We start from the raw sequence: 16,461 nt of genomic DNA on the forward strand, positions 1-16,461 counted from the left end.
TTCAGGACACGCAGCATGAACGGATGGGATCTGGGAGGGTTCCTTTGTTCGTATGCTAGTGAAAACGTGTACCTGAAACCTTGCCTCTTGGGGTTGTTTTTTGATTTTTATTTTCCCAACTTCTAGTTAAAAAGCTCTTAAAAACACCTTATATTCTGGAGCAGAAAAGATTTACAGAACTTAGCAAAACCTAAATATCCACTCTGAGGATTTTTTTAGCCTATTTAGGCAAAGTAGATACATTTTATTTAGACTTCGGTTTTTATAAACACTGGGTGATAATGTGTTCCTGTCTTGCAAATAGACTGATACGGAATTGCTTTGTTCCTGTAGAAAGCCCCGTAGGACTTATGCATGGAGCCTCAGTGGTTGTTCTCGCATATCTTTTAACTTGCAAATTTGAACTACGGGTTCATTTCCCTGAAACAGTTTGAGAAAAGTAGAAGGAAGGGGGCGGGGGGGGGTAGCGATTTTTTTTCTCTTTTGCTGGAGCCAGGGAAAGGTTGGAAGGTGCTTTTCTTGTTTCCAGCCACATATATGCTTTCTCCACCTGGTAGGGCTTTTTACAACACACTGAGGTGAAAATCTGGTCTGTGTGGTTATATATAGATTGTTTCTTTGTTGTGTTACCCTATTAGATTCAGGACTGTGAAACTGACAGTGACCATTCTTGGGAAATCCCGAAGAGAAAAGAATGCTTGTCTTTTGCTCCCCCTGTACCTGATTAAGTATATTTATTTTTTGTAATTTAGAAAGAGGGAAGTGTGTTTCTGGGAAAACTTGGAACCTGGAACCAATTATTTCGTCTGACTGTTGCTGCAGTGTGTGTTCCTGAGAGCCTCTTGACCTAATTTGGTTGCGGCGTTGTTTATTTTTCGTTTGTTTTCCTTTTAGACCGTTTTCTGGCAAAGGTCTTTCGTGTACAAATACTCCGGTTCTCTAACAAAGTGCAATGGCGTAGAGCAGTTGCCTTATGCCTGAGACTTCTGCCTCCCTTCTTGTTTTTTCTTTCTCAATACAACTCCTTTCCTAAAACTCCAGTAAAATGGCTGCAGTACTTTATTTGCAATGGTTTGGGTTAGCCTGAGGTTTGTTCCTGAAGCCTGTACCTGGCAGTCATCTAAACTGTAAATACCAAAACTCCGATAGCTCGGAGTCTGTCAGGCTTCTGGTTTGCATGTTGGATTTGTTACCGGCTGCCTCCCTGCTCACTTTGGCGTGTGTGAAGGAAGTTGTCCGCCTACCTGTGAGGTCAAGCATGGATCTGCAGGCAATCACCTGTGATTCTTGTCTTGCAAAACTTATGTAATGCTTTCTCCAGCTTCTGAAGAGAAGGCAAGTCAAAGATCTGTTCCAAAGATATGTTCCTAAAAGGGTTCTACTTTGCACTAGAGAAAGAATAATCATCTTAGTGCTGCGGTGAAGAACCATGTATTTTTTTATTTTTTTCCAAGGTGGGCTAGGATGCATGGTGTGGCATACAGTAAAGGCCAGCTCCCAGTATATCCATGTTAATGTATCTTGAGGATCTAATTTTTAGGGGCATGTGATGTTTGAAAGAAATGCGGGTTAGGTCAATGTTTCTAAATAAATTACTCTCCACTTCAGAATGTAAAATACATAGTTCTAAATGGTGTAAATTCCTCTGTATGCATGTCCCTGTTTTGGATTCCTCACCATTTTTTTTTTTTTTTTTTTTTTTTGCTTTCAGATAAGGATTTCTTTGGCTAGGCCAGGATTCTGCATTTTCTCCAAACAATGGAGACTGTCTTCATAGTTACGTCAATATCCTACCCAGCTAATTTTTTCTTCCAAGTTCCTCACATTAATACAATCTTTATTTGAGCAGGAGTCACTGCCACTTCCTTGGTTGTCCTTGGATAGTTATTTTTGATGTTTAAAATAACTACAAACTCTTTTGTACAACTAAGTCTATATATAACTAGCTGTTGCATTGGACTTTATTTTCTATTTCAAAAATAAAATATCTTGTTTGAGAGTTTGGGGAAATAGTTAAAAGTGGCTATGTTTCATTGGTCTGGGAATATTTTTTCTGAACATTTGCATCCTGCTTTCTGAACCCCTGTCTCTCACAATAACGGTTGTTTTTGTTCTTGATCCCATTTTTACTTTACTGAGTTTGGGGTTTGTTTTTTTTTCAATTTGAAATAAAATAAAATGTAGAAGTGGTATATAATGGTCATTATTAATGCACTAGATATATTTAACACCTCATGTCTTTTTCATTACAGACAGCCAGAAGAACTCAGGATGAGTAAAAACAATAATTTTGACATTCAAAGTCCATGTAAGTAAGTTTTTTATTAAATAGTTATAGAAATCTTTAATCTGCATATATAATACCAATTACAACTTGCTTTGTTTGGGCTCAAAGAACAGGTGGATTTTCAGTAATCAAATTGTGTTGGAACCACTTGTCTCAGGGAATGAAAAAAAAAAACAACTTGTAAACTTCCTTAGATTTGTTTGCTGTAATTGGAATATTTAAAAATACTCTCTTCTGCAGATGTTTTAAGAAAGTAACCTTGGGAATTCAGCTGCCAAATCTCACACAGCTGTGTTTGAGATGTATCATTCAAGACTTTCTGAAGCAGTACCTCTATTCTCGTCACTACTGTGACTGTTCTTGGTGTTAGAATATTGAAAATGTTTCTTATATATCTATTGAGAATTGAAGGGAAGATATTAAATGTCTGTGGAAGTACGTTAGGAACTGCAGAAATGGGGAAATCCTCAAGGTTTTAGTTGACTCCAATGTTGTCTCAAATCCTTGAATGTTTTGAAACTAGCATATGTTTTAAAAGCACTGGTAGCATATGACTTGATACAGTCAGGATACCATTCCTATGCTTTTCACAAAGATTATCACAGAGATATACAAAGAAACAGTTAAGTTGCTTTATGGATTCTAATATGGTGATGTCTTTATGTACAATACTCAAAACAATTAGATGACATATTTCACATGCATCTGGACATTGTTGGCCATTTGATAATTATCTTTGGGTGTTTTGGGAAGAACATGTCAGTTGGGAGCACAATCGTCTTGGGAATTTAGCTTGGGTGATAGCCCTCTCCTGAACCAGCAGGCAGGTGAAGTATTTTCTTTTTAGGAACTAGAGAAGGAACAAATAGTACCCTCTTCTGTATTTACTATGGAATTCAACATCAAGGAGAGAGGGATATCTGCTGTCCTTTATCCCATAATCTACTTCAAGATGCATGTGATTAAAAAAGATGAAAGTTACTGCTGTACAGCTGATCCATAGTAATTCCAGTACATTCACTGAGATTATAAACATGATTCTATATTTTAGTCTGTGTTCTCTGTGGACGGACAGATGACTGCCCTGAAAAGTATGGAGAAAAAAGGACCTATGTGGAACACAATCTCACTGTTCATTATTACTGTTTGGTAAGAATGTGGTATTGATCTTGGAGCTTGTCTGGTTTAACTGGGGAAAAAAAAAAGTAAATGCAAGAAGTATTAAATAGTAATAATCTGTCCAAACAGTTGTGGTAACAGTTGTGGTGTTGTAAAGCTTGAACTGGCAGCTCTAACTTGTAGCCTTGAAGGCTTGTACTTGTTAGGTGCAGCAGATGAAATAAATAAATTCCAACAAGCCTTTATTCAAAGCTAAATTCTGTTCATGACCTGTTTAAATGAATTACTGGGTTAATTCTCCCAGCCTATCATAGCAATGAAGGTACATGTTAAGAGAAAGGGAACAGATTGCACCTACATATTTGCTTCTGTGAAAGAAGTGTAGTTTCAAAATTTGGAATGTGGAAATTCCACCCCGTGTGGAAAAAGAGAAAAGTTGTCTTTTTTTTTCTCGTTTCTCACTGGTTCTTATTTGCCTGTGAATTATTCTCTGACATTACATAGGACATTGTAACACTTAAAAAATAGTCCTACTTTTCAGTTCAGTAATATGTACCCTACTGATCATATACAGCCACTGTATCACTATTTAGTAAAAGCTTATAATTTGAACAAAGCTATGGATATAAACTACAGTTGAGTATCTCTTGTTATCACACTTGACATTTTCCAAGATTCATATTCTTAAAGGTATACTTAAACTACCTTTCAAACTCCAAATTTTTGCAGGTCTTTAAAATAATATGGCTACTTTTAAAAAAAAAAAAAATCTTTTTTTGTTTGTTTGTTAATAAATACAGTTTGAAATTTTTTCCCACATTTCAAAAAACAGTCTCAAGAATATCAGGAACAATTGGGGGTTTTGTTTGTTTTCTCAACCAGTTCTTTAAAGACTGTGTTGATCGCAGATGGCTTCATAGGTTGGATATTGAATCCTTCAAAGATTAGGCAGAGTGGAGGTTTTCTGAAGTTACATAAAGATACTATATTTGTTTTTTTTCTTAAATAAATTTTAAGCATCTGTAAGGAAATTTAGGTCTGTTCGTGATAATTTTGTCTCATACATAAGGCCATATGAAATGAAAAGGAAAAAGTCCTGATTTTGTTTTTATTTAATTCTCCTCTAAAGTGAATTACATTTCCTCTTAGGTTGCACTTCAGTACAGAACTTCCTACTGTGCTTCATTATCTCCACAGCAGAATTGTCATTCACATTAACTAAACTAATTTAATTTTACTTCCTCTGAAGCTTTATATGCTGAAAGTAATTGTTTGACAATTATCTGAATAGTCCGTATACTTCAAAAAGGAAGGTAAAATACACCATCTTGGGCCCTACAGTATTACATAAGACTTTGATGTTATGAAATACTTATTTTCATGTTACTGGTTACTATTCCCTATTGTGTCATACCAGACAAAAATGTATAGATATTTTGGATCAGTTTTTTAATCATTAAAATGTTTGCATACAAGCTTTCTTAGACTAAATTTCTCTCTTATTTGACAAACGCAGTGTAGGTAATTTTAAATCTTTTGGTAGGTGGATGTTTTAAAATACTTAATTTGTTTTCATAGTTGATGTCGAGTGGCATTTGGCAGAGAGGGGAGGAAGATGAAGGTGTAGATGGATTCTTAATCACGGATATTAGAAAAGAAGTAAATAGAGCTGCAAAACTGGTAAGAATGAGGTCTTTGGTATTTACAAGGGAAAAAAAAGTAACTTTTAAGTTTGTTTTCTTTTCTTTCTCCAACGGGGAGTATGCTGAGCCCATTCAAACATCTGAATTTTACATTTAAGTATCAAGTATATTGGGTTTGTGGAAGCCACAAGGAACAATAAAACCTGCAGAGGTTTGCTAATATTTTTATTTCCTGGGTGTGTTGCAGATAAATGAATAAGAGCAAATTACACACGCATAATACCTCATGACATGCTGAGCCTCAAGCTGACATTATGTAATTTCATAGATGCAACTAAACTATAGGTACTGGTAAAAGAACTTGTATTTTGGCTTATGTGTCACAAGTCAACATGCATATAAAACAATACATAATCGAAGTCTGTGAAATAACTATATATCTTTACTCTTTGAAATAGAGCTAAAACACAATAGTCTTGTCACAGTTACAATCTATTGGCTGATATTCTTTCTTGCACACTTTATAATTTTTCTATTGGTTAAACTCCTGTAATTTTACTTGGACTTTAGGTGTTAATATTCTGTTATTTCTAAAACAAATTATTCCTAGAAATGTAATATCTGTAAGAAAAAAGGTGCTTCAATTGGATGTGTAGCTCCCAAATGCAAACGAAGTTACCATTTTCCTTGTGGGATACAAAAGGAATGTATTTTCCAGTTCATGGAAGACTTCAGGTAAGTTCTGGGGTTTTGTTGCTTTTTCATTTTCAACTCATTATGTTTATACAGCAGGTGATTTGTTTTTTTATGGGTTGTCACTGGATAGGCTGTTAATTATAAATGACATCCGGGTTATCTAAGAAAAAATATCTGATTTGTGGAAAACATGAAGGCCAAGCAGTTATATGGCATACCTAGTACCTATAAACTAAATTCTCAAAAATTTTAAAGATAAAATTTTATGCTTCTACAAGTAGGTAAATTGTTTATAAAATTGAGCATTAAATCCTAAACTCTGACATAAACTGCAAAATGATTGGTTTTGGTTTTTTGGTTGTCTACCTCCTGTGCCTCTGTTGAAATGGCAGTGGTTTGGCTGCCTATCTCTCTCAGCAGTCAAAACACACTGTACGCCATTCCGTCGTATTTCGAAGCACAAGACTTCTAGAACTGCTTATTAGAGATGGACTGCAGGAGAAATGGGTTTAATATCAAATGTCTAAAATGTTTTATTTTCTTTTACTATCATCTGTCTAGCATCTTGGCTATAGTCAAAATACTCTTGAGTGCATTTGATAAAGGCTTTATTCTACCTACTGTAAGCTGAATTTGTAGAGTGGGTGGATTGAAGTCTGGCAGGCACTTAAACTTCTTAAATAAATGACTCGTATTACGTCAAGTACATGTAAAAATAATGCATTTTCAGAAAGGTTTCTTCTAGAGCTGCATTTCTTGGCTGTCTTATTTCTTTGAATATGTGCTAAATTATAAAATTTACCACGCTACCTAGACTCTGCAGAATCAATATGCAAACTCAAAATTGCTCCTTTAATGTCACGGTAACATTGAAATATAGGAAGAACTTGAGGTTCTGAGGTAAGGAAACGCATCATTTGGACCAAAAGAAGTTTTGAGAGAAAGGGGGCATATGATCTCTGTAATTTACATAGCATCAGTTGGCAACACGCTTCTTCCTTGCTATTGTTCTATTGGCTTGCTCTGTTAGATACATAATCTGTTTACATGTGTGTTGTGGTTTAACCCTGATAGGCAGCAAAGCACCACACAGCTGCTTGCTCACTACCCCCCGCGGGATGGGGAGAGAATCAGAAGGGTAAAAGTGAGAAAACTCGTGGGTTGAGATAAAGACAGTTTAATAGGGAAAGCATCAGCTGCATGCGCAAGCAAAGCAAAATAAGGAATTCATTTACTACTTCCCATCAGCAGGCAGGTGTTCAGCTATTTCCGGGAAAGCAGGGCTTCATCATGTGTAACAATTAACTCGGGAAGACAAATGCTCTAACTCCGAACGTCTCCCCTTCCTCCTTCTTTCCCCCAGTTTTATTGCTGAGCTTGACGTCATGGTATGGAATATCCCTTTGGTCAGTTGGGGTCAGCTGTCCCGGCTGTGTCCCTCCCAACTTCTTGTGCACCCCCAGCCTACTCGCTGGTGGGGCAGTGTGAGAAGCAGAAAAGGCCTTGACTCTGTGTAAGCACTGCTCTGCAATAACAAAAACATCTCTATATTATCAACACTGTTTTCAGCACAAATCCAAAACATAGCCCCATACTAGCTACTATAAAGAAAACTAACTGTATTCCAGCCAAAAACCAGTACTTGTCTGCCTTTTTATTTTGTTGCACAGCGTTTATTCATGAAAAACAGATATAATAGGGAATTCATTTTGATATCTTCAAATTTTATAAGGAAGGTTCTTAAAATGTTGTTTTGATAAGGGAACCTTAAATTATTATTTTTAGATCTTACTGTTGGGAACATAAACCAGTCCAAAAGTTTCCAGATAAAGAATCTAGAGGAACTTCACAGTGTACAATATGCCTGGATTTGGTTGAACAGCTTCCAACATACACTGTATTGAAAAGTCCTTGCTGTAAAAACGCTTGGTTTCATCGAGAATGCTTGCAGGTAACACAGGTTCTCCCTTTCTTTTCTTATTGCATCCACGGAGATCACATTTCTGTTGTGTTTAAAAGTAATGGAACAGTTGCTTAAAACTGTGTAAAATTGCTTAGGGATAATGTAGGCAGTAAGTATGGAAATATACTAGGTTTGAAGGACAATGCTAAAATTGTGTTTTGGACACTAGTGTCTTACAAGAAGGATTTTTTTTTTTTATGCTATTCATTTCCACCCCCTCCATGTTTCTGCATGTGTGATACACTTCATGCCTTTAGTTATTTTTAGGAACGGAAGTCCACCCTAGGTAGTTGCCATCTTGCAAGTCATTATGTGCAGAATCTAAATGCTAAAGATGTCATTTATCCATCATCAGTTCTCTTTGCCTAAGTCCAGAGCTGGAAAAAATTATAAGGTGCTTTTTGTAAACTCATTCTAGATCTGGAGAGGTTGACTGAAAAGGATTGTGCTTTTGTTTATGAACCTGATTCTAGCATGTGAGCTCTTGTCGTTTAAAGGAAGAGAAAATGCTCGCCATTTGCTTCAATGTCAAGTGACATCATGATTGATGTCAGCTTTAACATCCATGTCAGGACAGTATCCGTGAATGTAATGGTTATAGATATTAAGGCATTATTTATTGTTATCCTAAGGATGGTAGTAATTCAATAATTGGTTTGGTTTTTTGTTGTGTTTTTTTTTCTTGACACAGTATCAAGCTTTGAGTGCTGGGATATTTTTCTTTAGGTGCACAGTGTGTAATAACAAGGACAAATTTCAGAAAGAAATGTTGAGAATGGGCATACACATTCCAGAAAGGTAAGTAATTTTGTAAATAATCACTCTTCTACAAAAATTTTGGTAGGGTGTTAAAACCATTTTTTATTTATTCTATAGAACTGCATCTATTAATATGTGAAACTTCAGTTCTATGGTAGAATCGTTTGGTTTGGTAAGGAATAGCCTGTTTCCTTTTAGTTATGCGTAAATACTGTCAGAGGCCAAATTAGTTATCTCAAACATAAAGCAGGAAGCTCTGAAAAGTCATTTTTAATGCCATGATTCAACCAGGGACCTATTTAAAAGATCACTTCTTAAATACAATAATTTCGCATTAACATAGAGGTTGCTGAGAAGTGTGTTTTCTGTGCCCCGGTTTTTAAATTATCTGAATTTCTGTCCAGACAATGTTATAATCAACTGATTACTCAGTCATACAGCTTCCATCTTCTCCCAAGGGATTGCTAAGGATATGTTTAGTATAACAACTGCTTCTAAAAATCTGAGCTGTTTTTCATAAGTTTCCACCATTTGATGGGGCTCAAAATAAGACAGAAAGTGATCAGAATGACGTTTCTTTGTTAGAAGTATTATTCTTTAATAACTATTAGTCTCTTCAGAGACTGCCATTAACTCCTTCCGGAGACAGAAGCTCAAGATTTTGTAGAGGAAGAAGAGTCAAAATACTCGATTAACTTTGCCGTACTGGCCTGGAAAATTCTGAGTTACTTCTCATGAGAGCATTTTCAGTGGTAACTTGAGTAGACTGCCAAAACAAATATCCATGTCTGCTGTGAGAGAGAAAGCGGAGTAATATGAAACAGAGCAAACATGCACTGAGGTCGTGCGAAAAATAATAAATACTTTAATCAAAGTAACTGTACGCAAGAAAGTGTCTGTCTGTGTATTTATAGTATTTTTGTTCCTAGACTTTTTTCTTCCCCCTCTCACTTGTCTAGCTGTTGCCTAGAACATTACATGATTGAAATATCTTCATGTGGTTATTACATACATCTTTTCCAAAGACAGAGTAAACTATTTAAACAATCAGAAATACAGTTGCAATAACAGATCTTCTGCCTTGTTTATAGGGACGCATCTTGGGAACTTGAAGAGAATGCATATCAAGATCTACTGCAATGTTATCAACACTGTGACATTAAAAGATGTCTCTGCAAGAAAGGAAGAGACTACAATGAACCTGATAGGTATGACACTTCTGCAGGAAGGTATAACCTATGATGGAATAGTCCTTTTGGTGGGTTTTTTTTTTTATTTAAATGCTTTAATACTTTTCAACATCAGGTTTTAATGTCGAGCCAAGACACTGTGTCCAAATAAAATGTTTGGTTTACTCCTTATAATATTTCAATACTGATTTTCTTTAATTTAACCAGGTTATAAAAGCCAAGAAAACCAAACCAATCGATTATCAGTTATCTTGTCCTTATTCTCACTTGATACAGAGCTGAAGTAGAATTTATACGTGCACATAATGTGTTAGAATAGCATGTGCCTAAAGTAATGTTGTGTATCTCTCATTCAAAGCTTAATTCAACAATTTAATAATTGTTAGAATACTTAATACCTTTATAAGAAATTCGCTGAAGTACTAGACTTAGCTGAAAACTAACTAGCTGTGTAAAATCAATCTAGCTGCAAGCTATCCCTCTGCATGCAAATGGCAGCTAGAATATTGTTGATAGCTTAATGAGAGGCTTGAGCGATCATGTAAAAGGCTTTATTCTGCTCTACCACTTGCTTAATTTTTTATTAACAAGTTCACTTTCTGCATTCTTTTTTGTTTTATTTGTCTGCTTCTGAAATGTATATCTTCCATTGGCATGAGTATACTCAAAGCTGCCAGAGCCCCTACTTTGAAGACTTGTTTCTGTAGTACTGTGGTAGGTTACTCCCTGTAGACATTAATTTTGCTTTGGACAGGTTTGCCCAAACATTGCTTGGTGCATTCATGGTATGTGTGCACCTCAAGATTTACTGTGCCTTTAAGAGTTGTACCTGAGGCTTCCAATATTTGAACTAGTATCAGTCACATTGTTCCATTGTACGTTTAAGCAAAATTGAAGAAACCTAGACAAAAACCTAACATAACTTAAACACTGTCATTAATGAAGAGTCTTACTTAGAATGTGTAAGAATAATCAGATATGCTCCTTTAAAAAAAATACCATTTGGAAAAGCTGAATGGTGGATACCCATAAAATACAGAGGATGTTGCTGACTAGCAACATGAAAATATTGATTGCAAGCTATTGACTTCAAGGCAGGGGAGCACACTAAGTCATAGCCTCTTTCAATACAAGGTGCTGGAACACAGGTAGCTCTTTTTTTTTCTTGTTGCAGCCAGGAATTGCAAGTACATCGTGTCTGAAGAAAGTTCCCCTTGATTATATACAGTCCTACCAGATTGATAAAATTATGCTTTGTCAGTTTAGTGTCTGGATTACACTTACTGTTGAATATTCTTTGTTTTAACTAGCCTCACTCTTCTGTCTAATTCTAAATATATAAGTTTTTAATTTCAGTAAATGGGAAATAAAGCGTTGTCAGTGTTGTGGTTCCCGTGGAACTCATTTGGCCTGTTCATCTATGAAGTCATGGGAGCAAAACTGGGAGTGCATGGAGTGCAGAAGTATCTTTGCAAAATCAGGTAAAGTTATGGATGTGACAGTGACTTCTTAAAATGATAAATTTTAATACTATGTATTTTACAGCTAGCAAATGCACTAAATTAATATAATTTAATCATACAGGGAACTATAGCAAACAGAAAAAGCGTTCTTTGGCTACCTCTGAAAAGACAGATGGGACAACTTGTTTGGTGGAAGAGCCATCTCCAAAGTACCCTCGGCAGTCACCTGGATCTCAACGCAATTTTCTTCTCCAGTGTGTAATTTTCTGTTTTCAAGCAGAAACTGATTATAACATAAAATAGTATTTAAACATGAGGAGGTGATGGCTTATTCCATAGGAGAAACTTCTTACACTACATTGCAAATTAAATAAAATTGGAGTAAAGTTTAGTGATTGGAGTTTTCTGAGTAAGCCATGAACTCTGTAAATTTGCTATAGTTATTTGCATCTGATGGCATGTAAACCAGTTTTTAGTTTGATAAAATTAGATCCGTGTAAAAGGAATCTTAACAATTTAGAGGTAACTTCGAATGTACAAATGGCAAAACTTAAAGCTAAGGTTGCTTATCAGTATTTCTTCTATGTTAATAGTGTGCTAGAAATCTAGCTTACAGAGATATATAAATAATGTTTTCCTTGGAGGTAATAAAAGCTTTTCAAGTCTGTAGAAACTAATATTTTTAGTTTTTACTTGTTGTATCAGTCAGGACTTCCATCTCATGTATGGGATGCAACTAAAAACGGATCCTAAAACCACCACATAATAAATACTGAATTATTATTTTTAAAATTGTAGTTCAGGCACTGATGGACTTCATGTAAACGAACATACAAATGAGATTCAGTATTGAAATAGGGGGAAATTATATTGCTACCTTCAAATAAGAAGTCTTTATGCATTCTTCAATTGTATCTCTTCTTAATTGGGTTTGTAGATCACCAAAGATAATGTGCCAGAACAATTTGTCACCCTGCTCACACCTAGAACTTCCAGCATCCAACAGAGTGACGATGTCCTTATCTCCGCTGATGTCAAACAGGAACTGGTCCCTGAGGAAAAAGTATTTTCTTCTATTTTTCTTACGTTGAAGAGTAATCTAGCACATGGCTTTGTACCATATTTCCTACAGAACATGGTGTGTGTGTGTATGTGTATATATAGTGGTTATATATAGAATCATAGAATCATTAAGGTTGGAAAAGACCTCTAAGATCATCGAGTCCAACCGTCAACCCAACACTACCATGCCCACTAAACCATGTCCCTAAGCGTCTCATCTACACGTCTTTTAAATACTTCCAGGAATGGTGACTCAACCACTTCCCTGGGCAGCCTGTTCCAAGGCCTGACCACTCTTTCAGTAAAGAAATTTTTCCTCATGTCCAATCTAAACTTCCCTTGGGGCAACTTGAGGCCATTTCCTCTCGTCCTATCGCTGGTTACTTGAGAGAAGAGACCAACACCCACCTCGCTACAACCTCCTTTCAGGTAGTTGTAGAGCGCGATGAGGTCTCCCCTCAGCCTCCTCCAGGCTAAACAGTCCCAGTTCCCTCAGCTGCTCCTCATAAGACTTGTGCTCCAGGCCCTTCACCAGCTTCGTTGCCCTTCTCTGGACACGCTCCAGCACCTCAATGTCCTTCCTGTAGTGAGGGGCCCAAAACTGAATATATTTGTCTGTGTGTATATATAGTCACTGGAAAAATGGAATGACTGTGCTGAAGAGCTGAAGTCATAATTTGATAAAGGCTTCTGCTGTCTCTAAATGCTAGAGGGGGGTGAGGAGAAAAGAATGATACCTATTGAGAATTTTTAGGTTAGGTGGTGAGGGGATCAAAACTCAGAAACGCGTATTTGTCCTTACTGAAGCACGGCTAGCCATTCTTTAGAAAAGGGGGAATAAAAAGAATCCTAATTACTTTCTTCAAATTAGACGTGTCCTGAATTTTCAATGTTTTTGCATTTGTACCATAGGAATAGTTCCTGATTATGCTAAAGTCAGTGGTAAAATTACATTTTTTAATATAGAATATTCAGTTTAAGGATACAAAATTCTTTTGCCTTGTTGTGAGTACTTAATTTATGAATTCTACCTCTAACGTGCTAAAAATTCTGAGAAGGGAATTAGTTACTTCTAATAGGTAGGGTATTTGAAATAGTTTTGGTTGCAAGTTAGAAAACAAGGGGTCTTATTTAGATTCGTGTCTTAATTTTTTAAATGAGAACTGCAACATTTCTCATTTCTCCCTACACAAATGTATTTTTCATTATAGTGACAAAGATTAAATATTAGTGAATAGTTGCCAGCGTATTCTAATTTGGTTGCAAAACATCTCTTTAACAAACATGGTAAGCTCTTCGATTTCTCACTTGTTTCACATCGTTCAAATGTAGAATGATGGTGTGAGAATTGTTTGGAACTATGTTGGTGTAATTGAATTAAGAAAATAGCTATTCATTTTATGCCAAGGTAATTATTTCTACCTCCTTTTTTCTAGTTCTTAGAGGTACTTTAAAATTTGCCACTACAAAGTTAAAATTTGAAAAATCTACACCAAATATTTTATTGATATAATTTAGACAATACCTCAATGTACCGAAGTGTTTAAAGAGGTGTTTTTCTTAATGGATTTTAGGATGTTTCCTGTAAACTGTTGCTAATTATGAATCATCAGTTTCAGCTGAAAATACATGCAATTTTCTTGTAGGCATTTAAGAAACCAAAGAAGGGAAGTTTCTAATATACTGAAGGAGTTAAAGCTACAAGTTAATACAAAAACTACAAGGCTTAACATCAATGCAGAAAATATCTGGAATAGTGCTTTAAAAGGATTTAGACAGCGCAACTTCAGTCCTACAAACACCATTGAAATAAAGTTCACAAACTGCAAAAATAGATCAAAGACAGATACTTCTGCTGCATCAAAACACCGTTTCTTCCAATTATTAATGCTTCACCTTCAGAATTCATCGTTGTTTGAGGGCTCTTCTGCAAAGAACTTGTCCCTTGATTTTCAAGGTAATTAAATGTTTTGTTCGAAAATACATTAAGAACTATGTAACTTGAAAGGTTTTTAAATCTTCAGCCAGTATGATTGTCAGTTTACAATTACAGTCCTGATGGATAGAAATTGGTTTGTGGGGTTTTTTTTTCTTTTTCAATTCTAAAGAAGGGTGGGGTGCACATCTGTAATAACCAAAAAAAAAAAAATCGGTTTAGTTGGAAAAGTTGATGACAACCAAGGAAAAAATACAGCATATAATTAGACTTGGAGCTTTTTAATTAATGATTTGTTCTCTACAAGTGAATTTCTTTCTTCCTGACTCACTTTCTCTGATACTTATTTTCCCTTCCTCAAATTTCTAGAACATTATCTCTGATAGCATGCTCCCTAAAGATTAAAAGTTAGCTTCTTTGAGTTCTTATGCTTCAGAATTAAATGTGCATTGGGTACGAAGTGGAAGAGGAAGTTACATTTCCTCCCAAACCTTGATAGCGGCTGAAGAGTTGGAGTAAAAGAATATGGTACTCCTATGTAAAAAATACTGGTCTTACTGTTTCAACCATCAGGAGATGGCAAACCTCATTTGTTGCATCTCCTAAAGTAAGAATGAATTGCATTATGAGATTTTTCTATTAAAAATTGAGTATCACAAATTATTTTTATGCACATATAGTAAATATATTTTTTTCATTTGCAGCTGTAAAAGAGAATTTTTATTTTGAAGCTGGTAAAATGATTGCAGTTTCTCTGGTTCACGGTGGCCCATCTCCTGGTTTCTTTTCCAAAACACTGTTCAATTGTCTTGTCTATGGTCCAGAGAATGTGAAGCCGGCTTTGGAAGATGTTGCTGATGTTGATGTAGCACAAACAATAAAAATGGTAAATAAAACTAAACTTATTGGCAAATTCTTGTTTAAGACTATATTTGGAGATAAAGAAGGGCTTATTGAATATAACTTTAGTTCAAATTAAAAAGCTTTTTTTTATATATATACACATGCATGTAGTAAACAAATTCCTAACTTTTATCTTCTGATACAGATAAAATATGCAAATAGTCTGTCCAGCCTACGGTCTACAATACACAACTGTTATGAATTCCTTGCTGCTGCTGGATGTTTAAGACCTATAACAGCTTTGTGTGATAAGAATATGCTGGTGAATGACATACTGATCCATCATGTAATCAAGAGAATTATTTCACCCTTAGAAAGGTTTGTTTTGTTTGAGTTTTCAAACTTCCTGGGTTTTTTCCTCACTGAATACTAAATAATATGTTGCTAAAACTAACTTTCACATGTTCTTACTTCTTCTCCATCTAAACCAGTGAAATGTACTGTAATTTTCAGTGGATTAAGATCAACTGTTAACTAGTTAGTTAAACTGAAAGACTGAAATGACTTACCTACATATCCGCTCCGTTCCATGTTTCCTTGGTCACGTTCTTTTTTTCAACCTTATGAAGAGGACAGATTCACAGTTGTAAACTGTAGCATGACAAAGACCTTTTGCACTACAGAATTTCTCTCGCTTATGTTCATTTTTAATTCAGAATTGCTTGAATTTAGAATCTTTAAATTTTGAAGTGTTAAACATATGTTCAGAGTTTAAATGAGTTTTCTGGAGTTCTAATTAGGGAGTTTCTGTGTGCCATTAGGAGGGCGATAACGTGCTCAAGTGTAAGTTGGCCTACTTAGAATGTAAGCATTGCATTGGTGTTTCCATGAGGTAGTGATGACTTCAAATAGCTGGGAAAGTTGCAGCCGTTGACTATTTTTTTGGTTGGTCTCTGACCTTACTTCCAATTTGCATTCTTCATCTGCTCAGTAAAAAGGCAGTGGATGCTAATTTTTCCAACTAGTATAGTTGGATTTATACTTAACACATTTATGGTGTTATCTTTGGCAAATTTGAATCAACTGAATCTCCAAGAGCTATGAAAAACTAATTTTGAATGTGAGGATTTTTTTAACAAAGCTGAGAGTAATTAGTCTTTCAGTCAAGGCCCTTTGTGGCATGTTTGACCAATCTATATCATATTTTAAAACTAGTCAGTTAAAAAGTGAAAGGTAATAAGTAGCCTGATTGTTTATGGGAAAATGTGGTTTTGTGCATTTTTGGAGATGGGCTTAAAATGTGCAAAAGTGAGTAAAGCAAGAATCTGCTTGTCAATATCAAGGACTGAGAGTAAGTAAAGAGTTAGTCACTTTAGCTGTTAATGATCTACACCACTGACTGTACACTTTCAACACTGTTATTGATAGGCTGAATCAGTAAAATTCAGAATATCTAAGAAATTATGAGTAAACAACTTAAGTAAAATTTTAATTCTGATT

The 16,461-nt window shown here is 35.5% G+C and overlaps 1 protein-coding gene across 1 annotated transcript; it reads left to right on the top strand.

The window, feature by feature from the left end:
• Positions 1-2,261: 2,261 nt before the first annotated feature.
• Positions 2,262-15,339, top strand: G2E3 (G2/M-phase specific E3 ubiquitin protein ligase; the record flags this gene model as incomplete). Its single annotated transcript, XM_009581138.1, has 13 exons — positions 2,262-2,308; positions 3,339-3,436; positions 4,985-5,086; positions 5,660-5,784; positions 7,531-7,696; positions 8,400-8,506; positions 9,559-9,675; positions 11,014-11,133; positions 11,240-11,374; positions 12,058-12,183; positions 13,829-14,139; positions 14,823-15,004; positions 15,167-15,339. Coding segments are annotated over exons 1-13 (1,799 nt in total), but the record flags the coding sequence as incomplete, so codon positions are not given.
• Between the last annotated feature and the right edge of the window lie 1,122 nt (positions 15,340-16,461).

This window comes from Fulmarus glacialis, unplaced genomic scaffold, assembly GCF_000690835.1.
Source record: "Fulmarus glacialis isolate BGI_N327 unplaced genomic scaffold, ASM69083v1 scaffold19247, whole genome shotgun sequence".
Classification (NCBI taxonomy): Eukaryota; Metazoa; Chordata; class Aves; order Procellariiformes; family Procellariidae; genus Fulmarus; species Fulmarus glacialis.